General features: G+C 43.0%; 1 protein-coding gene across 5 annotated transcripts in view; it reads left to right on the top strand.

Moving 5' to 3' along the window:
- ACTN1 (actinin alpha 1) overlaps positions 1-23,076 on the top strand; it is an 86,063-nt gene that overhangs the window by 39,112 nt on the left and 23,875 nt on the right. For 3 of the 5 annotated variants that reach the window (XM_066552961.1, XM_066552962.1, XM_066552958.1), the window contains exons 2-8: positions 1,411-1,525; positions 6,541-6,660; positions 13,341-13,427; positions 13,954-14,041; positions 14,946-15,024; positions 20,863-20,944; positions 22,587-22,672. In XM_066552961.1, the coding sequence (XP_066409058.1) occupies positions 1,411-1,525; positions 6,541-6,660; positions 13,341-13,427; positions 13,954-14,041; positions 14,946-15,024; positions 20,863-20,944; positions 22,587-22,672 (657 nt within the window). The remainder of the gene's footprint in view (positions 1-1,410; positions 1,526-6,540; positions 6,661-13,340; positions 13,428-13,953; positions 14,042-14,945; positions 15,025-20,862; positions 20,945-22,586; positions 22,673-23,076) is intronic. The other 2 variants (XM_066552960.1, XM_066552959.1) reach the window with 1 other exon arrangement.

The raw sequence follows: 23,076 nt of genomic DNA on the forward strand, positions 1-23,076 counted from the left end.
TATCAGGTTGTACAAAGGAAAGGGTTTACTTGGTCTGCTATTCAAACACTGGCAAACACATTCATTAGCACTTGAGCAAACTTGTCTTCCTGGTTGCTCCCATTTACTCTTCAAACAGTAGTTTTGTGTCAGACAGCTTCTGCACGTTCAGATGAGATTCAGCTCTTTGATTCAACTATCTAAGTCTATGCCACACAGAGGTGTCTGAGATGTTTTATATTTGCTCCTTGTGCTTTGATCATCAAACTTTTCTTTTCAGACTAGTTCACATGGTACTCTTTTGAGATAACTCCTGTCACATCTCTTGGAAGAGATGGTCTCTCCCCTGTCAGTGCCCCACATGCCCATTGTTCAGAGCATGGGCTCACAGATTGCAACCACAAAAAATGTGTTGTCATCTGTTGTGGTGAAATCAATTTCTCTCACATGAGAGATACTTTTGTCTTTACTAGTTGAAGTCAGAAGGTGCTTTCAAAAAAGAGTTTTGTTTAGCCTGCATAGAACTGGCTGTATTGTACTTTGGGCCTCAGTCTGTCCTGCACTTCAAACTCGGATTATTATTCCAGTGGTGGTGCATGGTATCACTAATTACAGAGTGGCTGTGATTTTATTTTTGAGATGGCTGCAATGGTGCTTCTGCCAGAGGCTCTCAAGTAGTGGGAGTTTTGGGGCTGTGCTAGACATTAGTGTCACTAAGTAATGGTTACCTGTATCCTTTCTAGGACCTGCACTTCTACTGGGTGATATTATCCTCATTCAGAAAGTATTTACTCTTCCATGTATGTGATGGGGGAGGAAAGGTGGGATGATCACAGGAAAAGGAGGTCTGTTTAGCAGTTAGTCAGTGAGAATGGATGCAGCAGGACAGACACTACTGAGATGTGATTTATGTGCCTGAGGAGCTCAGCAGGCTCTCCTTCAGTGTCTAAGGGTTGCTGGGGATGGAGTAGATCAGAGTGGTTGAAGAATGGTTCTGTTTTTCTCTCAAGCACCTCTCTAGGGACAAGATAATCTGGAATGCTGTTCTCTGTTCTCCTTCATAATAATATGTCCTATCTAATACCACTGGAAGTCTTCAGCAATCTGAGCACTTAGCATGCTTAAAAATCGCTTTCAAGGTATTCTAAGCCAAACAGAAAATGAGGAGCCTCTCCAGAACATCAGATGTGCTGGAGCTGTGAAATGACTGTCTCAGATTTCCTCTGCTACAGAAACATCCTGCATCTTCTTTGGGTTTTTAGAGGTGCAAATGCTTGTGCTCCACAAGGACATGGATGGAGAGATGAGAACTTGATGAGCGTTTGTCATGGTACTTAACAGCACTGATTTGGTTGCGAATTGTTGTTTGGTTTGTGGGAAGATTACTGACTGCCTTTTTTTTCCCCCCCCCTTTCCTTTTTTGTGTTTTAGACATTTACAGCATGGTGTAATTCTCACCTCCGCAAGGCTGGGACACAGATTGAGAACATAGAGGAAGATTTCAGGGATGGTCTTAAACTCATGTTACTTCTGGAAGTCATTTCAGGTGAGAGAGGTTCTGTGCGGTGCTGCCCGTGCAGGATGCTGATTGCAAGGGCTGTGATGCTGCAGTTTTTGCTGAAATGGAAGAACAGCTGCTTCCTGATTTGGAACAAATTTCTCCCTAACAAATATATGTCTCCAGCACTGGCCATTTTGGAATGTACTCCAAAGCTCATGGCCTGTGCAGGCTGCCTATTGCATTCCTGCTCTGGCTTCTTGGCTTTTCTCTGCCTGTCAGGAATGCACAGCCTCCTGTGAAGATCCAGGCAGTGGCTCTTACTGCTTGGCAGGGCTGATGAAGCAGCTCTGGAAAGTGTGGGAATGCTGCACTAGGAAATCATGGCAGTGGGAGTATGATAGAAGTTACTGGAAGAAGGGAGTCAAACCAGTAAATCTTCTGTGTCATTCAGTTTCAGCCATGACTCAAGTTTTTCCATTCTAGTTTCAATCTGAGCTTAATGCTCAAACCTTCATGGGGAAAAAAAATCCCTCTGAAATAAAAGCAGTGGCATGAACAAGTTAGGTCAGATTTGTTTTTATTCTGTGTCACAATTGTCCCACTACTAGACAGATATCTCTCAGGGATTATTTCATGTAAGCAGTAATCCCTTTTGATGTGCTCATGAAATAAATACTTTACTAAAGTGTTGTAGGAGGGATTGAAGGAGGGCAAGACTGTATTTATCAAACTGGGATTGTTCACCCCAGCTCACAGACTTTGTTTTGATGGCTTTTGAGCCAGTTACAGCAATCCAGTGACTTGAATTCCTGACCTTGGTATATTTTTCAATTAAAGGGCCATGATAGTAGCACTCAGACAGCTTGTCCTATGTCCCTTTTCTTTCCTTACCTTCCCTTTTTCCATTTTGTGTAAAGATTCTGTCAGTTTATTGGCAGTGTTTTTCAAGAAGTTATGAATATAGAATGAAATCTCAGGGAGTTTGCCCATGCTGGTGGTTTGGAGGGATCTGAGTTTGAAACACTATCAAAACTTTGCGGTGTGCACATTGTTTCTGCAGTGCTTGTAAGAAATGAGGTAGCAGAGTCCTGTTAGTGTATTTTCTGTATTTATGTTCCCTCAGAGAGGACCCTGGGGCAGATGGGCCTTGACAGATGGGCTGAGCTTCTAATGGCTGGGTTGGAAGATAGGGAAGAGAAGGATGTGCAGGAGAAGGCTGATGAGGCTTGGTGCTAAAGCAGGGATCTTGTATCTCATGCTGCTTCGTTTCCTTGCATCATCTCCCACTCTTCCTCTGCTGTTGTCCCTTTGGTAGCTCACTGGCATGTCCTGTCAGATCCACCTCTGTTTGAGAAGAAGTCAGGGGCTTCCAATTGCAGTGTCACAGGCATGGCATGTCCCTGTCCCAGTGCAGAGTGGCTCTGTGCCTGCAGCTGCATGACCAGGGGGCACAGGTGTGGGGGACAGCTGGGAACTGCATCCCACCAGAGGCCATGGTCCTTCACTCTCTTAAGACTGAGGATCCTCTCCCTAGAGGCAGCAGAAGCTACGGTACAGCTCTCCTAAGTACAGTGGCAAAAAAAGAGAAACATAGCACATGTTTTCCTCATTTCACTTCCATCATTGCAGTTCCCTTATCCATTGTGAGCCCCAGTGCTCATGCAGAGCCTCTTTCCAGCTACCAGCTCCTCTAGCAACCCCTTCAGTCCATAGCTGGGGCAGTAGCAGCCCATATGGGGAGCAGTGTATGAGGGTCAGGAGTCTCCTGATGTTTGGCAAGGGCTCACCTGTATTTTTTTTGCCATGGCCACTCATCATCTGCCAAAATGGTGAGTCTCTGGGTGGCTGGTAGCCCTCCAGTTCCAGCTTCTGGCCTTTCCTTTCAGCTCTTGGCTCACGCTTTCCTCTTCACATATTTTGGGGGACTGCAGAGCTGCTGATGGGAATTTGGCATGGGCAGGTTTTCTCTGTGTCAGGCTGATCTCCTCTAACCCAGAGTAGGAAGCTGTAAGAGCTTTCAGCCATGAGAGTGCTGGGTCAGCTTGGCTGAGAGCCATGTGGAGCTGGGTGCCTCCTCCACCTGGCTGGGAGCACTATCTCCCTCCCTCTGCCCCTGCTGCAGGGTGCCTGCTGCTGCTGCTGCACTCTGCCATGGCTGGAGGGATGGAGCCTGCATCAGGGAAGCTTCCTGAGACCCTGGGGTGGAAGAGGGACTGCCACTGGGACTGTGGGAAAGCTGTTTCAGGGAGGGAGACCCTCACAGGTGTCCTTGGGAACACATTGGTGCCAGGCATCTGGGGCAAGTAGGAAGCAGTTTTCCCATCCAGTGCAGTTTCCCGAAGTATGGGAAGCAATGATGGTCTGCAAGAGGAGAGTGCTTCAGTTTTACTCGGTGCGGTACCTTCTGGTGGTGAGCTGTGCTGCTGACAGGTCCCCTTTCAGCCCCACAAGAGCCCCTTGTTCCCAGTCACTGTACAGCAGGGGAAGTTCCATGGACTGTCCTGGGACTTCTTCATTGCAGGTCCTCTCTGATTGGCCTCTGTGGTTGGAAGTAACAGCTGCAACCTCCTGCCCCAAAGGATACACTTTCATTTTTCACCATATATGTTTCCTTCCCCTGACAAAGCCGTTTTAAAAATAATACAAGACTGAAAAAGGCTGAACTTACATTTAGTACTTCTAAAATAAAGTTGTAAGGTGCTTTTTTCCTCATTCAAACAGGCAGAGTCACTAACTGAAATTTTTCCTAAACAAATTTGCAGGAAACAACTTCTATGCCATCACATCCTTGCATTGCTTGGCTTTTACAGCACAACCTTGGGCTACTACATGAGAATCAGAGAATGGAAGCAAGTAGTAGACCATTTTCCTTTTGTCAGCTAGGAGAAGTACTGAGAAATAAAGCCAGTGATGCCAGTAGCTCAAAGTAGAACATTTCTAGCAGGCTTCCTTCTAACAGTCCACATCATTAATAATGTATGGCGTGGAACCAGATGATGCTTTTTTCTGGAAATCTAAGTCTCTAATGAAGTCCAAGTCTGAAGGAAATGGTCATTGGGTTTTGAAAGCTAAAAAAGTTCACAGAGAAAGGATTAGAATCTGAGAGAGGTTTGCCATCACCATCAGTGACTTGAGGATCTCATGGCTGTCAGGGGGAACAATCCTGCTCTCCCCAGCCCCAGGGAGAGCAGGTCAGATGCTCTCCACTGCACTGGCATTGCACATGGGCCACGAGGTGAATTGGATCAGCTTGCTATCCCAGCTGAAACCTAATCACTTGTCTTTATTTTTCTTTTTGCAAGGCTAGTTTACAGTCACATTGAACTGAAGGAAGTGGCTGGGTTTTAGCTGGCTCAACCCATTTGTTGACATTTGGCTGCGTAAGACTGCTAAAGTCTATTGTAAAATTACACATAAAAATGTCATTGTGAAACTGTAGCAAATAACTGTCACAAAAATGCTTCAGCTTTTTCAGAATGACTAGCATTATCTAAGTGGAAAAATAAAGCAGTGTACTGTGGCATGTACTTGAGGTTCCATTAAAGCAAAAGAGTTGGGGTTTTCTTTTAATCCTAGGAAGGAGGCAGTACCATAAAATACATCTTTTTACTTAAATTGTCAGACATCAGTGTTTTCTTTTAAAAATGAATCTAGCTTTATCCTTTAGTGTGAGAGGTAATGGCACCACTTTACAGTAACCCTGAAACACTTTTAAAGGATTGTAATTTCCAGACATTTTTCCTTTAGAGGGCATGGTTGTGGAGATACTATTTTCTTCTCTGTTTTAGCTTTTCCTCACATCTGTGTTAGGAAACAAGCCAAGTACTTTTCTTTCTCACACTTAAACTTCAAATAAAGTGTTTGAGTCAGCTTACATTGACTTAAAAATTCAGTTCAAGATATAGCAGGAGACTTTTGGAACTGAATAGGTCAAGTGACTTGCCTGGACTTGCCTATTTGATCTCCTTTTAATTACACCTTTTTTAAGTACAAAACCAGCTTGGGTTTTCTTTTGATTGTTTTTGTATTCTGGAGCTTGTGATCTGGAAGTGGATGTTCTCTTCACTTCTAATGTTGTCATATACAGGTGGTTCCTGAAATCCCATCTAATTATATTCCTGTTAGAGGTTTCTTTGGAAGGTCCACCTGTCCAAGCTTTAATTTGCTTACTCTGAGTGTTTGGGTTATTGTAGTAAAAGCAGACTGTAGTTACAAGCAGCCCTATCAAGAAGGGCAGGACTGCACTTTATGTACCTCTTTCAAATAAATAAGGTTGGAAAGTGCTTTTCCAAATCTACCAGCTTTGTTGCAGTCAGGAGCTGGGTGTTATCCTAAGACTGATTTTTATCAGAGATTAACCTGTTCTAGGCTGCTTCCTTCTTTGTGCCTCAGTATAAACATTTAAAATGCACCTGTGTAAAAGACCTAGTATAGAGTTAGAAATACATCAGACTTTATGGAAAGGAGTTGATGTGATAGTTATAAAACCACTTTGCCAAAGAAGTAATTTTATTTCCTGATACAGGCAGTTTTGGCCATTCAGTGGAGAAACTAGAGAGGAAGGAGATTTGAATCTTGGCTAGGGGAAAGAAAAGGCAAGGTACAAGATCTCCCTCATACCTGACTGTAGGTAGTTCCAAGGAGAGATTTGCTATGTAAGTTGGGTGTTGGAAATGCTGGAGGAGAGCTCCTCACCTGTCTTTGTAAGGGAGGGGGGAGTTTGTGCTCTTCCCAGGCCTCGTTATCTTGTGGCTAGAGGAGGTTGGTTCCATTGCCAAGCTCAATGGAGACTTAACAGATTTTTTCCTCTCTGGTGCAAAGGTCCTCTGAAAAGGACAGGTTCTCTGTTACTAACTTACTTGGGATGCATCAAAAAGATCCTTTTCTGTCTGATTTTTTCTGGGGGTGCTTAAACGGTGAGTGTGGCTGTCCTGAAAGGATGCAGGGAAGTCTCTCTGCCAGGCTGAGCACTGGTAGCCACACCACAGGAAACATGCACCAGGGAAGAGCAGGTTCAGAACTGTTTTCTAATACTATTTTTTTGCCTCTTTTCTTACTAGGAGAACGTCTGGCAAAGCCTGAAAGAGGCAAAATGCGAGTGCACAAAATATCCAATGTGAACAAGGCCTTGGATTTCATTGCCAGCAAAGGAGTCAAGCTAGTATCCATTGGAGCAGAAGGTAAAGGAACCGTCCGATTTTTTCTGAGCCCAAGCTGTGCTTAGCCTTTGCCTTTCTTTCATAGCAGCATGTCATTTCCCTTCCCATTTCCTCTCCCTAGCCCTACTGTGTTCTTGTAGAATAAACAATTGAGTTAAAAATGGGATATAGTAGGTTTTTACTCTGGATTTAAATCTGATCTTCACACCAGGCTGCCAAACCTGATTTCCATTTGGGATTATTGGTCAGGTCATCCTGCTTTTCTCCTGGTTCTCATGAGTTAAGAAAAACTTTGAGCAATGGCAGAAACAAATTAATTGAGATACTTCTTTCTCAAATGAAGACAGCTCTGAATTGAAGCATAGCAGTTATTTGTATTTAGCTTGTTTCAGAGCTGCTGGAGAAGGATCTCTTGCTGCAGGACATTGCATGGGTCAAAGCCAAGTGCAGTCCCCAGCATAGGACAAGGACCCCAGAGATTCCAACTTTCATGGCTTCCAGGCTTCTGGTTGTGCACCCTACATAGCTGGATGCTCTGGCTGGAAGCCTTTATCACTGTGTAGAGACCAGTGTGGGCAGCATCTGGGATGCCCTCAAGAACTTGCAGACCATGCAGAAACCAGGCAGCTGTGCAAGGTTTTTGTCTTTTTAGCAGAGGTGGTGGGTGTTTCACAGGTATGTCACCCAAGTCCGAGAAGGGCTTACAGGTTTTCATGACACTTTTCTCTGTTCTGGATCTGTTTGTAAGTCCTTCCTATGGATTCAGGTTGTCATTGTTGCTGTGGAGATACTCTGCTTCTGAGATATTTCTAGGTTTGTCTTTACAGTGACCATGGAAATTGAGGGAGGTTTGTTATCTCCACCTTGCAGATGGAAGTACTTGGTTTCTCTAGGGAAGCTCATGACACAGCCAGGAAATGAGCCCATGATACAGTTCTGGATGTGTATTCCTTCTTTGGGAGAGTCCTGGGGCTACAGGGCTGAGCTCTGCCTGTTCTCAGCTTATGAGGTCAGTGCAGTCTTGGCACGCTGTCCCCAGTTCTGAATTTTCAAGCATTCTCTTGGGGCATCTCCAAGACCTGTACCCATCCTATGGTTCATTTGTTCCATGTCAGATCAGGCAGATTACCTCAGCCACTGCAGGTGCTTATGTTTGCCTTACCAAAATCTTTACCTCAGCACACTGCTTTAACTTCATGGAGACTTTGGGATAACTTAGAACTAATGTCAGGGACATTGCAGATGCCTCTTCACTGTCTTTGGTATTGAAGAGCAAAATACAAGAGATCAATGGCTGAATTATACTGATATTTTGCATGCAAAACTTTCCTTCAGATTTCTCAGCTTTTTCAGCAGTAGCAACCTGAGGCTATTGTTGGCTGTGAATATTGTTTATGGAAAACAAAAACACATCTAAGGTCACTTTGTGCCCTTACAAAAAGACTGATGCATCCAGTGTCTGATACAATAGTCCATATCTGTATAGGACCCTTTTCAGACTAGAAAACTGGAAGCTGGATCTGGACCTAGATATGGTCTACCTTAAATAGCTCCTTCAAATTTTTCAGAGTATAGCTAACCCTATCTTTCTTTCTTCCTAAATTCCCCTTTTTTCCCCCTTTTGATTCTGTTCTCCATGGCACTAGTTTCTTTTCGTCTTCTTCTGAGGGATTTATGTTTTTAATCTCCTGAGTCCTGTTCCTGAGTCAGCTGTGACTGCATCTCACAGCACTTAAAAGTCATTTGCAAGTCAAGTGATCTGTGACCAAAGATCACCAGGGCCCACTTATTCAGTATGGACTGACAGCAGTCACCCTGTTCAGAAATAGGCTGTGAAGTGCCATTTTGTGACAGAAGTATGATCCATATCAATCTGAATAGGGATCTTGAAGTCCCCTGCCAAATGTTTCCTGGCTTTCCTTTGTCCTGGTGCCTATGCAGCTATATCGACAATACATATGGCTTTCTTTAAACTACCAAAGGTGGCAAGGCACTGCAGTTTAGCCTAAGGTTAGTTCTGATTTTTATACAGAGTGCTTGGGCCTGTGCTGTGATGCCTCTCAGGCCATGTGAGTGTGGTCACAGCATGGACTTGCCCGCCCCAGTGCCTGCCCTGGCACACAGAGTGAGCCCAGGCCACTCTGCTTGTCACCAAGGAGCATAACCTGCTGCAGGGACTTCTGCCCAGCCCGTCAGCCCAGGGGCTTGCTGGGCAGTAAACTGCACATCAGCTATAAAAATGGAATTTTCTTTGGACAGCACTGAAGTTTATTCTGTCCATGAAAGGGATTATGAACCTTTCTGACACATGAATTTTAGGGACTTTTTTGGGGGGTTTGGTTTTGCTTGTTTTAATCTAAATATTTTGTTAGCCAGAGTCCATAGAATCAAAGTATGTTGTGGCATACAGCAGATCTGTGTAATCTGGATCAAGGAAGACTTTAGCCAAATGGTTTTCATCTGCTTTTAAATCTCACTGTCATCTGACACCTCAGGATCCTTCTTTTGCTGTAATAGATTCCATATTCATGTCAAATGCTCCTGGGACTTAACAAGCTGAATAGGTCAAGTATGTCACCCTAGGACTGGTTTATTTTTACCTTAAATCTGCATAGAAAGTTGCTGTTTTCTTAAACAGATCTTGCTTACTTCAACATACAGATAACTTTGGATGAACTGACCCCTATTCTCACCTGCACAAGTAAAAGGAGAAATAAAGCTGAAGGATTTCAGTGATTGCAAAAGTCCCATCATAAAACATCTACTGAAGCACCAGGCAGTGCACGGATACATTTATTTCACTATTAAAAAAAGGGGAAGGTAGGGTCTCTCTATGTCAGTGAGTGAAGCATAGCATTTATTTGTCCCTATGTCCTGTCCACTCTGTTAGGGACTTGAAAGTTACACCCTCACAAACAATGCCAGCTGTCTGTCCTAAATCTGACAGGACCATCAGGAGCAACATGCTTTCTGAAGACAGGAGCATGGATAGTTGTCCTGCTGTATTTGGCTTTTGTTTGAAAAACGAAGTGCGGAGCAGCCTTCATGTTGTCACCATTGTTGTTGTAGGTCTCCAATTCCCAGATCATAATGCTATCCTGCCAATTGTTCATGCCCTGCAACTTCTTCTCTCCATGGGGTAACCAAAGGCTCTGCTCTCATGGGCAGCTCAGAAGTATCTAGGAGGGGATAACAGTTTCTGTATTGCTGATTCTGCTTCTAAATATCCATGGTAGGAAAGGAAGCTTAATAATTTTTGCATTTTTCAAAATGAGTTCATAAAAGAGGTGGTGGCATTTCAAAAGGCATGTCTCTGTGGCCAGCCAGTACTGTAGTTCTTGCCTACTTGTTACTTGGTGCAGTGATAGGAGCTGGGTGGAAGCATATTCACTGGTGCAAAAAATTTCCTTCTAGTGGACGCAGATGCTTCACCAGCTTTAGCCAGCAATTGATCAACCCTCAAGTTGAATGTAAATCACATTGATAGCATGTGCTTGTGCTGCTGTTCCTTCAACAGCTGCTGGTGCTGAAGTGCACACAGTGCTTGCAGAGGCCCTGCCTAGAAAGAGCACTTGGAAAGCAGAGTCAGGCTTTTAGAAAATACTTATGATTCCAAGCTTTTTAATACGTGAACTGCTCTCACATTACTGAGTCTTCCTTATATCAGCAGGGACCAAGCATACTGTCTTTAATTAGACATTAGATTGTTCTGGCTTTATAGTGTTGTATTCAACTTTTTAACAATTCTTGTGGAGTTTCTTTTTCTTCATCACCAGGAAGCAGAAAGCTTCATGCAAACCTGTTTTGCAGCCATGTTTTTCGCTTTTGTTTCTTGGCCTATCCTACTGTACTAGAAAGAGACTGGCACAGATGCAGGGTGGTGAATTCTGAAGGAAAAGGAGGTTGGCAGTAGGGAGTACTGGGATGGAAGACCAAGTGAGTGAGGGCCAAAGAGCATAGAGTCTTCTGATCAGTTGGGTTGACTTTGTAACCAGGTTTCCAGGAGAAGATTTTTAGCACTAGACCATTTTGTCAAGTCTATTTCAAAGAGCAACAACAACAACAAAAAAAGACAGAGGATTGTGTAGCTTGTTAAATGTGTATTCTGGGATGGATCACTCACTAATCTCACTGACTTCAGTATCTGCTTGGTACATGGTGGTACTGTGTAAAGTAAGATGACATGTAGAGATGAAGTAGTAGAAATATTCTACTACTGTTGTGGATTTCCTCCACAACATCTTTGTTTTGGTGCACTGCTAAAGAATATTCAGATATGGGAACAGGGAGCACATCTTTCTTTTTAAATGAGTTGTGCTGTGAAGAAGACTGGGAAAGAAGGGATGCTTCCACCTTAATTCCACCAGCTGACTTTATAAAACCAGAATTTTAGAATGTGACCAGAAGGTAGTGCTGAGTTCTTCTGTGATGTTAGCGACTTTACACTGTCGGTTTTATATAAGTGTCTGGACCTTTATTTCAAATTTAAATCCATGGAGCAGTAATATTAATTACCTGTTTCAGCTCACTGATTGATTTATTACTATTCATGAAGCATTTTCAGCATTAAAGTATTGTCATCAGATTTTAATCAAGCCCATTAAAGAGCTCCATTTAGTTTCAGGTCTTAAATATATCCTAGAAGAGTCCTGCCAATTGTTGGGGGTTTTACAAGCACTGGATTTTTTGATTTTTGAAGATCCCCGTGATTATCAATCACATTAACAAAACAAACAAGCTGAAAATGCAGGTACTTTCTTGTATATTTTAGCTGCAGTATCTCAGGTATTTTTAAAAATAGCAAGGATTCTCCTTCAAGTTGATTGCAGTGCTTTACTGGAGGATTGAAGAATACAAAAAGTACAGAACTGAATACACTTGCCATCGTATGACATTTTCTTGCATCAGCCTAGCAGACAACCCCCTGACCTCAAAATGTCTGTAAAAAATTAATTTGTGTGAAAACTGTCAACAGGCAAACACAGTTTTTTCATGCCAGCAAAATAACTGTAGATTTTTTGTACTGAACTGAAAAGTTATTGGCTGTTTAATTCTGGGCAAACTGATGACCCAATAAGAGATCTTAGTACTCTGAAGTTTAGAAAGGAGCAGAGACAGAGTTTTACTGCAGTAGAACAAGGCTGCATGTCTTGCTTTCTGTCTTCTGCATCTGTAAATCACTAATTCGCATGTATGTCTAAGGACAGTAGAGCTTATAATTCTGATTTACGCTGGAAGTTGCTTGACATGTATCTCTAAATCACAAGTTTTCAGGAATTTGGACACAATTTCTGAAAATCTATTTCTGGGGTGTGTGCTGCTGCTCTGTTGGTTTTGAATACAATGAGGTTCACATTTTGAATTTTTTTCATGAGAAGAAAAGCATTTTTTAACAGCTTAAAAGGAAAGATTAAAATATTGTTACTTTTGTGGCACTATCCAGACAGGCATCAATTGCCTATACCACAAATTGTGCTTGCCCCAGAACCTAATTCCTGCTGGGCAGCTTTAGGAAAGAAGTGGCATGGAGGAGTCTACAGTAGTACAAAAATGGTTTCTGACAGTCTTCTTGGGACTTGAATTATTCTACCTCCAAACATTTTCTTACTGAAAATACTCTTGTGACTTGTCATTTATTTGTGAAAGATCCTGCCATATAGGGACCTGTCAGAGAATGAGTAGGAGAAAACAGCTCAGCTGGTTTCACTATCCAAAAATGTGAAGGCTGTAAATTCTGTAACTGTGTGTGTGTGTATATATATCTGTGGAATTTTTGTAGATGTTGAGGATCAGTACTTGAGACCCATCTGCTCACTGTTTGGCTCTAGTCCATACATGATGGAAGCTTCTTTCTGGGCCAGCATTGCCCCAAGCACTTGTTGTTCTCAGGACCTTGATCCTTCATCCTAAACAGATCATAGCTCACACACGCAAACAGTTGCCTTGTAAAACCTCCAAGTTGTTGACCCTTGCTCATTTATGCTGTGGAATCTAATGAGCAGTAAAGCACAGTCTGCTCACAGTCATGGTTTATGTTATGTTCTGTGCTTATTGGTCAGCATGAGTTCTTGGTTCTTCTTCCACCAGGATGTGTGGACATTGAGAAATTGTCCTTTGGCAATTACATGACTGAAAGAAGTCCTGTACAGGAAGTGTGATGTATTTAGGCTTGTTTGAAATTAAAATGTTTATGGTGTATGGTTTTCTTGGTTGTATCTTGTTCACAGGACAAAACCAGCTGTCAGAGCTCATCTGCTCTGGGAATTGTCACTGGTTCTTCTGGCCTATTTATGCTGGGACAGTTCTGTAGGTGACTTGGAGTAGATGTGGGATAAGAGAAGTAAGGCTTTTCCTTTTCCCAGTTTGGCTTCTCTGACTTCTAAGTAGTAGTAATTATACCTGAGGAAGGTGCTTTTAGGCCTGTGTGGGGAATTACACTGATCTAAATCAGTGCTTATTCCCAATCTTTAGGATCATCTGTGTCTGTTTTGCTCTCAGCATTGTACTGCAAAATCTGATTACGGGGTACTGTACCTATCAGCAGAGCATCTGGGAAGGCAGGGAAAAACAGTTTTTAGCAGGAATTCCGTTCCTTCCATCTGCAAAAGGGAATGTTCCCCAATGCTCCTGTTTTACAAGGATTTGCAGTTGCAACTTTATGTCTCTTTCTTCTCTTTCTACCTTTTTTTTTCTTCCCACAGAAATCGTGGATGGCAATGTTAAAATGACCCTTGGAATGATTTGGACCATCATCCTTCGTTTTGCCATTCAGGATATCTCAGTTGAAGGTAAATTTTAGTTCTTTCCTGACATTGTTCAATAATGGACAACTGGAGTAACTAAATGGCATTGCCACTTAAATGGCCCAAAATGCCCTCTTAAGTAAGTCACTGAAGGATCTTTGGGAGCTACCCTTCCCAAGCTGCCCTGACATCTCATGAACATTTATGGCCAAGCTCAGGCACACTGAGATGAGTTTTTCAGATGCTTCTCCTACAAGAGATTTCAAGGGTAGCTCAAAAGGATGACTAAGCCTGAAAATAAACTTATCACTTAAGAGTCCTACAAGACTCTGTAGTTCCAAAAAGCTATCTCCTTATTACTGAACTTCATTAAGAAGATAATAGTAACAAAACTATCCTAGTAGACTTTTCCAAACAAGAAATTCTCTGACAAGTGAAGTTTAATAAAGTACAATTTAGTGCAGTCTCTACCAAAGAGGATTTGGTGATGGCTTTCTAGCATATGCTCCAGAGACTCCTGTTTTCTAAGAAAATTAGTTAATTGATGTGTTTTCTTTCTTTCTTTCCCTAGAAACATCTGCTAAAGAAGGACTTTTGTTATGGTGTCAGAGGAAGACAGCCCCCTACAAAAATGTAAACATCCAGAACTTCCATATCAGGTGAGTTACAGGCAAGAACTTAGCTTTACAATCTGTGTTATTTTCCTACGTCTGTCAGTATGTTCAGCAATTTTCCTGGCAGACCTCCCACGGCAAAGCACGTGCACATTACACAAATAACAGTGTGGTCCAGAGAGCTGCCTAGGAAGCTGAAGGCAGAGGTTCTAAGAGAATCCAAGTACCTCATTCAGGTTACAGTTGCTCCTTTCATAAAGTTCTTCAGGGCATTAAGTCCTCCAAGAGCAGCATTTGTGGCATGGGCTAAGCAAGAGAGCTTTTGCTCTGTGAAAACTCAGAATGCTTTAGCAGCCATGACAAAAGGACTGCCTCCTAACTTCTGTAGTATGGCAGAGCTGGGAAGGAAGAAGAGGTTCTCTTGCTCTGCTTTTCATATTTCCAAGCTGGCAGATGTTCCAGTGAAGATTCTACATAATAGTGTTTTCTCCAGCACATCTTGGAGCCTTGTATGAGCCATACAAAGTAAAGCACTTCTGAGCTTAACTGCCATCAGTGCAGCTGGCTGGGGACATCTGCCTTTTCCCTAAGGAATGTCCTTGTTCCTCCTTTATGGCTTGGGTACACCTTTTTTCAACCTCGAGCTCGTGTGCTGCACAGGACACGCACAGAGGGTTCAGCACAGAGAACTGCCAAAAACAGGGTCCCAAGGTCCTCAATGGGCAAGTCGTAATCACAATGGATTTTTGGAGGGGTTGAAAGGAATCTTCATTGCAGTCTCATGCACGTACAAGATACCTCTCATTCCCAGCACTTACAGAAGCACTCTTAGTTGGAAACTAAACCAGAATTAGTTGTCTCACTGCCTTCATGCCTTCCCTCATGCTCACCACTGTGTGTCTCCGTGGCTGAGCAATGTTCATTGTTCTCTCTTGTGTTTCTCTCATAGTTGGAAGGATGGCCTTGGTTTCTGTGCTTTAATTCATAGACACCGTCCAGAGCTCATCGACTACGGCAAGCTACGAAAGGTACAAATCCATTTGTCTATCAGACCAGATGCTTGGCACCTTAGAAGTAAAGAAGGAAAAGAATTAGCTTGATAAACATAATTGGAGAACTTCAGCACAAGCTGGCAGTTGCAGGACTGGGGGGGAAGGAAGGAGGGATGAATCAGTACATTCAGGCTTCTTGGTGAAGCGTGAACTTAATGAGCTTCCTGCTTGACTTTCCCTGCTTTCAGACTGCCTTGTATGAGGCACACGTGCCCCAGTCCCAGCTGATGAGCAAAAGCTGGCAAACTCAGTAACACCAAATGTGAGAATAGTTCTCTGCTAATGTCACAGACTAGTGAGTCAAATCAGGCTTAACATTTCTGTGGAGAGCTGGATAGAAACCAGTTATCTGGTGTTCAAAATGCTCATTGAGGGGTTTGTGTGCCCTCAATGGACGCTGTCACATGCTTCCAGCTTAGCACTGAGTCATCTGCAGTGCTTCTGGACTTCTCCTAGTATGTAGATATCAGGTGCCAAAAAAGCATTTGTCAGAAAACTTGATTTTACTTAAATACTTGTTCTGGTAGCATGATACCAAGCTGCTCCAAATTTTACTCCCTGTGTGGTTTGGAGACAAGATTGCTGAATGGAGGATTGCAATAACCACTTAGTGGTTTATGCTGCTCCCAGTGTCTTGACCCAGCAGTGCAATAGAAGATCAAACTGGGTTCTTGTCCTACTGGCGTTCCTGAAGTCTGATGAGATCCACTTTCACTGTATCTGTGCCCATGTCACCAAGAGCATAGTTCATGTACCATTGCTGGGGCTAACACAAAAAGCTTGTCCATCAGGTCTCCTGCTGGACTGTGTGTTTTAAGTGCATGTGTGCTTGGTGTTAGCTAGGGAAATAAACATCACCAGCAGACCTGGGCTCCTGGATCACCATGCAAATGGACAAAATGTAAATGACCTAATCAAATTAGCATCCCAGAGGCCATAAATTGTACAATGCCTGATCTACTTTTCAATAACCTTATAGATATTTACTGTCTTCCAGAGCAGTCAGTTTTTCTGATCAGTTTTAGTGTCTGGAGTCAGCACAGGGGGTAAGACTGTACCTGTTTACACAAACAGCAGCAAGAAGAAAAGGAATTATTAGAGTAACATTTCTGTGCCTAATGTTGGGAAAATAACACAGCTAAGCAATGTGTGCCTGACAAACCCAGGCAGGTAAATGCTGCAGCACACTCTGTCACTGCCAAAGCCAAGCGAAAACAGAGTGAAGGAAAGTGAGTTATTGGTTGATATTGACTACAGGCTTTTTAGGGTGAAAAATAGTGTGATTGTTCTAGCCAAATTCCATGTACATGAGAGGGGATTTTTCCTATTTGGAGTAAGATTAAATGGAACCTGCATCTTTTGATCTCTGCTTGCTTTTGATTCCATCCTTCATCTGGTTCCCTCCGTCCTTCTGAAGTCTTCTCACACTCTCTGTATCATTTTTATTGTTGTTCTGCCTCAGTTACTCTAAAGAGGTGAGATTAAATGTATGTTGGAGAACTCTACAACAGCTGAAATCTTGAGCAAATAGCTGGGAGGAACTTAAGAGCCTAGTCCTTAGCTATGGCAGTTGATGTGTGCTGAAGGGAAGGTAACCTTTGTTATGCTAGATATTTGAAACCAATTGTGGTATATATAAACACAGAGGAGGCTGCTGAGAGGCAGCCACTGCAGTGGATAGTAGGTTAGAGATCCACCTCAAGTTCTCTTCCAGCTCTAGGGAGCAATTAGTGGCATCTCAGTTGTGTGTGCCTTTGGCAATGCTGTGTGTGTTTCTGTGTATACACATACACAGAAATCTATGAGATAAAGAGGTGAAATCAGTCCAAGCTGTCCAGAGTTCTGCACTGTACTTCTTGTTTGGGCAGCATTCTTCTGCAGCTTGTGTTTTCTGCTCTGTCACAGGGGCTGTGTCTAGGCTACAGGCCTGTATTGGCAGTGTACTTGCAAAAGGTAGCCAGCCAGTGTATAGCCATGTATTTTCCCAAAATTTAGCAACTTCTTTTGTCAGCACTCTTTTGTATTGAGTTTGTTCCTGGCTATTTTTCCCATTCTAGCTGTATTAGGAATAAGCACAATTCTTTTCTGCATACAGGCACTGCCTAGCTAAAGTTATTTGTATAGTCCAGGCCTCAAAACAACAGGGACAAGTCCAGCTTGGTGTTGGTGATTGCCTGACACCCCAGCTAATTGGTTAGATAGTTTCTATTTAGTGCAGATCTGTCTGCTATTATTCAGCTCACTGTGGATAAGGTCTTGGGATTCAGCTCATGGTCTGCAAGTGAGAGGTATGCAGAGGATGGGGTTTCCCTTCCTCCTTTTACCTTCACTGTAGCTCAGCTGTGAGCTACATCTAAGATACTTCTGTCAGTGTTGACAGTGATTGACTGCTGGCTCTGACACCCCCTCATATACCACAATATGTATAGAACTGTGGTCTGTGTACTGCTGTGTTATATACAGATATTTCTGAAAACATGAGTTTTGGATTTCTTTCTCAGTGTCTTCAGTTCTGGTAGATATGGTAAGTGCTTGCTCTCTCTGAATATTCCTTTCCCTCCATCTCCTTTCCTGATTGCTAGTTAATAGATGATGTTTTTTATGTTACATTGCAATAATTGCCTTGGCAACCTTGTGGGCTGCAAGGACTTGGAAATAGCTGGAGGAAGAGAGGAGTCCCTGCATGAATTAGGGTTGAAAGATGAAGAGCCGTGATAATCTTTAGTCAGCAAAAGCAGAGGATGAGCCAGGTTGGCATCTGTCTAGGGCAGGTTTGCTGTCTGCCACCACTAAAACAAAATACCTCCTCCATGGTGAAGCTATAGATTTCCTTGTGGCTAGCTCAGCTAGAGTCTGGCAAGTTATTGTTCCTTTTCATGCCTCTGCATTGCTATGTTCATGTAAATGGAATTGCAACCAAGACACCTCCACAGCCTCATCTGGGTCAGTGCTCTTCTGGGTGTGTGTTTCAGCTGTGGAAGGAATCAGGGGACAGGTGGCTTGTCTTTTGTTTGATCTGCTGTGTTTGGGTCCCTAAAGTGTGCCTGCAGCTGTGGTGCTTCAGTGTGAGGCTTGGAGCTGCCTGGCCAGTCTTTATTACATTGCCCCTTTTCACGGGCATCAGCTGAAATAGGTGATTTGAAATAATGATTAGCTGGTGTACAGTAGGATGGAACTGAAAGTGGTGGAATTGGGAGGAATTTCAAAGGACTTGAGACCCTAGTCTTGGAAAAGCCCCGGGGAACCCTAACTCATGCACGAAGAAGCAAAATTGTTGGGATGAGCTGCTCCACTGCTCTTGAGGGGTGAAGTTTTTCCTGCAGGGAGCAGAGTCTTGCTCAAGTGTAGCTCTCTACTCGTCTCCAAGTTAGTCTTGGACTTAAGTAGCTTGCTTTCAGTAGTGCTATCTTTAGTTTCATTCCCTAAGAGATATTGTGATCACACATCTTTCTGCATTTGAAGTTGAAATCTGCAGGCTTTATCTAGGTGAGTCTCCAGTTTCCCACGTGTTAAAAATTCCAGCCCTTCCTTTGGGACTGCCCAAGCTCAGTAAGTTTTCCCATCAGGAAACCTCTCCCAGCTTTCAGCCAAAAATTTCTTTTTAACCTTTGGCAAGAGTGCTCCTGGTGTTGTTACTTGCAAACTGATAGGAAAGCTATCTGCAGGGAGAAATTTGCTCCTCCTTTTCCTCCAGGAGAGGCTGGCAGATCTTCATGCAGCTTGTTCAGATGGGTCTATGCTAAGGAGGGGTTTGTGTTAATACGAAACACTCTGTCAGGGTGTTAATAACCCTGATGGTCACGGTCAGCATGGGGTCAAATGTGCTACACAGTGGTGACATTTCTACAGAAATAGAAAATGGCACATGTACTAGGGGAAGACTGGCAAGGGAGCTGCCACTTGGCATTTCTGCATGCTCCTGCATTGAGTGAAAGAAAATCTGTTATTTTTTTTCCTCCCTAAATGAAGCTAGGGCTATGTCTACACTCAGTGAACAAAGTAGGTTATATACCACCGAGTCTCACCTCCTCAGATAAGGCTTTTGCTTATGCTCTGGGTTCACAGAGGTTTCTCCACACCAGGCACAACAGACAAGTAGGTTGGAATTGAAGTGGTTCCTCTAATTCCACGGCATAGGATGGTTCCTTGTAACTGGAGAATAGTAAAAATCCACTGCTCAGCTCTGAAGAGGTGGATGTAGATATATCTGATGTAGTCACCATTGAAGGTGTATTATATAGGAGTATAAGGATTTGACACTATATCATACTGTATGTGACAGCTGCTGGCTTCATCACAGCATGCCTGTGCAACATTACCTTGCTTAATACTGACTTGTTCCAGTGGATTTAGTACAGATCACTGTCTGTTTTAGTGGCCTTTCTGTGTGATTTACTTTGATAGGTGAAACATTGTCTGAGAGAGACATTCACCCAAAGGAATATGTTGCTGATATTGGATGCCAGTCTAATACGTGCTTGATTCCTAGGAAAATGCTGCAGGAAACTGCTTTTCAAGCAGCTCAGTTTCCTAGTTCATGGAGGCTGTAATCTGAGGGCTACATAATGACCAGTGCCATAAAGGAAGTTTTATTCTTGCCCTTACCCTGTCTGCCCAAGCCTGCCTAGCTTCATCTTTCCTGCTGGGCGTGTTCAAAGGAAGCTGCCTATTGATTAGAGTTGAGGCACAGCTTAATCTTCCAAGTCACTGCAATAAGCAAAGGCACATGGTTCAGATAGAAAATAAACAGAACATGGATGCTACTCTAGAAAGAAGGTGAAATAATTTTACTACCTTTTTCCTGGTTTTTTATGTGGGTCACAGTGGGAATGGCACAAATGACAATATGGAGAGTAGCACCCCATCTTTCCTCCCTCCCAAAAAACACCAAACAAGATGGCTGAACACTAGCAGTTTATGCACAACCTTTCCTCCAGTAGAAGCCACATGTCTCAACAGTAGGAACTGATAAAGCAAATGTCATTTGTCACCTATGAAGTGGATTGATCCTTCAGAATAGTGAAGTGTCATGGTTGTACAGGAATATAGGAACAAGTTGCTATGAGAATCTTACACAGGTTGGCAAGTGTCTTGTTGCTGATTATTATTATGTTTGAATGCTGGACACAATTTTCAGAGTCTTTCATTTTCAATGGCATTTGTTTTTCATGTTTTCTTGTGTGGCACTTTAAAATCTGCAGAAGGTTTATATAGAGAGGAATAGAAATGTACTAGGGAAATTACAAGACCTGTGCAGAAGGAAAAGCCATACTCAAGGCAAAATGGGTACTTTTATATGTATTTATTCTGTAGAGATTTGTTGGAACATTTCTCTTCCTTCCACTCAACTAGTGTTCAACAAACTGTACACTAGCTAAGGACAGCACCCGTTGCAGATGTTGTTACTATTTCAGTATTGCTTAGATGTTCTAACAGATACACGGCTCTGCAGTTCTTTAAAATGGAACTTGCAAACCCAATAGAAGCATGAGATGTAAATGTGAGATGTGGTCTCATCATTTACTATCAGTATGATATGAAGCTAACATTACTTATAGCTGGATTCAAGACAAAACGCATTATTCCTTTTTTTTTTTTTTTTGCAAGTGCATAGACTGTATGTTGATTATCATACCAAGAGTCCCCAGGCTCTTCTTTCAAAAGGAAGCTAATTGTTTCATCCTGCTACATGAGGCTTCACACACAATTTTTGTCTGGCAAGCACAGTTGCCTGAACCAAAGCTCTTTCTGAGAGAAATGCTGTGTACCTTGTTAAAAGTTGCTGCTGACGCTCTTCCTCTGTTTCTTTCCCAGGATGATCCTCTCACTAATCTAAACACAGCTTTTGATGTGGCTGAAAAATACCTGGATATTCCGAAGATGCTGGATGCAGAAGGTAAAGTAGATTCCAACAGCTTTTAACTTGTTTTTTCTCAAGAAATTTTCCACTCTTCTAGGTGGAGTCCTTTTGTACAAGATTCCAGTAACCTCTGAATGTTCCCTGCATGACTGTGTAGTAACTGTATAGGGAAAAAGTTAAAATGGAATAATGAGTCACATATTCTGCTTCCCTCTTCCTCCTCTGTCCTTCAGTCTTTCGAGTCTAGCGTGGAGATCTTAGCTTGGAGTTGACACACAAGGCAGAGATGACTAACACCTGTCATCTGCTGACTGAAGTGTTCCCTTTCAATTATCAGGCCAAATACTGAGTTAGTGGATGGTGTAGGCCTGTGTTCCTTTTGCTCCAGGGTTTTTTTTCTGTGGTCTTTCTGACATTGCTGGTATTTTTCCTTCAGAGGGCATGATATTATTATCATTATTATAGACTGCTTTTTCTTGACTACTCAGAAGTGTTTAGCCTGAAGATTCTTCACTGACTGAGTCTGGAGACCAAGACAGAATTCTATGTTGTTCAGAGATGCTTTTGGTGCTGATTACAACTGCAATCCCTGAGGCCAATGGGACAGCAAGGATTACTTTTCAGAGCCTTGTCAGGACCAGCTTGGCAACAGATTTTGAAGACTGTAACTCTGGAGTACAAACAACAGCCTGAAATAGTTCACTGGTTGTCGGCTGTTTGACTAAAGTCAGTGGGCTTCAATGGTAGAAGCTGTATTTCAGACTTGAGTTGGACAGGGGAAGCAGTTAAACATTTTTGTTAAATCAAGGAGTGAGAGGAGCAAAGAGGAAAGGTGGGAATAGGACAGCCAAACCCAGTGAACCTGTATTTTAGTAACTAGGATGTTCATATTCCTAGAAGGTATTTCCCATCCCCAGAGATGAGTTTTGCTTTCCCTGCATTCATCATGCTGAGGTTAAAAAAAAATCATGAGGATTCCAGTAAATTCAACTGTTTCCTGCCATTCTGTAGGAAATACAGATACCTCCAAAATAAGCGGATCTAGCTTCAGATCTTAGCAAAAGTAGCAGTGATGAAGAGGGCCCCTGGCAGGAATTCTCACTGCTCTTTACTGATTTCTCTCCTCCCTCATGGAGTCAAGCTAATGTGCATTCCCCCACACCATTAATTCTGATCTCTGGAGGTGTTGAGTTTCCACTGAAACTAATGAAAGGGCCTTTTGAAATTCAAGCCATCATTGTGTTGAAATGGAGGAGGGAGACATGGAAAAGAAGGGAGAAAGTATCTTTCCAGAAGAAGAGAACTGCACGGAGGAATTGCAATGTAATATGTCTATAAAAGTCATGTCATCCTGATGCCAGTTTGGGTTGATTCAATCCACCAATCACAGTAATGTTCTCAGGACGGGGAAGTGCTGTGACACAAGACATACTGACATATGGCTGCCTTAGCCTGGCCAGACTCTGGAGGAAATTGTATGATGAGGGAGGGGAACCAGAAGGGTGATCCTGGGTTGTGATACACACACATCTCCTGGGGAACGCCGGGAAGCACTGTGGAATCGCTGTGACACGCCTGCGCCGCAGCAGGCCTCCTGGACAGTTGTGGTTCCACTACCCCTCCTCTGCTTTCCTCCCATCAGTTGATTGTGCTCTTAACGTGAGGTTTTTTTTGACAGACATTGTTGGAACTGCCCGTCCTGACGAGAAGGCCATCATGACCTATGTTTCTAGCTTCTACCACGCCTTCTCAGGAGCCCAGAAGGTATCGCAGGATCCCAAGCTCCCTCCACAGAGCACACCTGGTGCCATTGCTAATGTCCAAACCTTTTTTTCTTTCTCTCTCTCCTCTCTAGCTACGGGCATCTTTATTATTATGTTCGTGGTAGAGTTGGCTGTTGGTTCAAAGTGGTGCCCCAAATATAATACACGGGGCAAGGAAGCCAGGAATCCCATTTCCCTCTAGTCAGCAGTACTTCCAGTGGCACTTAGGTATGCCACACTTTGGCACACATGCAAATTTAAGGGAGTGGGGAGCTCTGCCTTCTCCATTTGCCTTGTGAACTGCTGCCCTGATGGCCAAGAACCTGGACTTCTTGATCCTGGTAAATGAGCTAGAATGCTTGGTCTTAGAAAAAGTAAAGAACACCACATAGATGCTCTGCCCAG

The sequence above is a fragment of the Molothrus aeneus genome, chromosome 6, assembly GCF_037042795.1.
Source record: "Molothrus aeneus isolate 106 chromosome 6, BPBGC_Maene_1.0, whole genome shotgun sequence".
NCBI classification, from domain to species: domain Eukaryota; kingdom Metazoa; phylum Chordata; class Aves; order Passeriformes; family Icteridae; genus Molothrus; species Molothrus aeneus.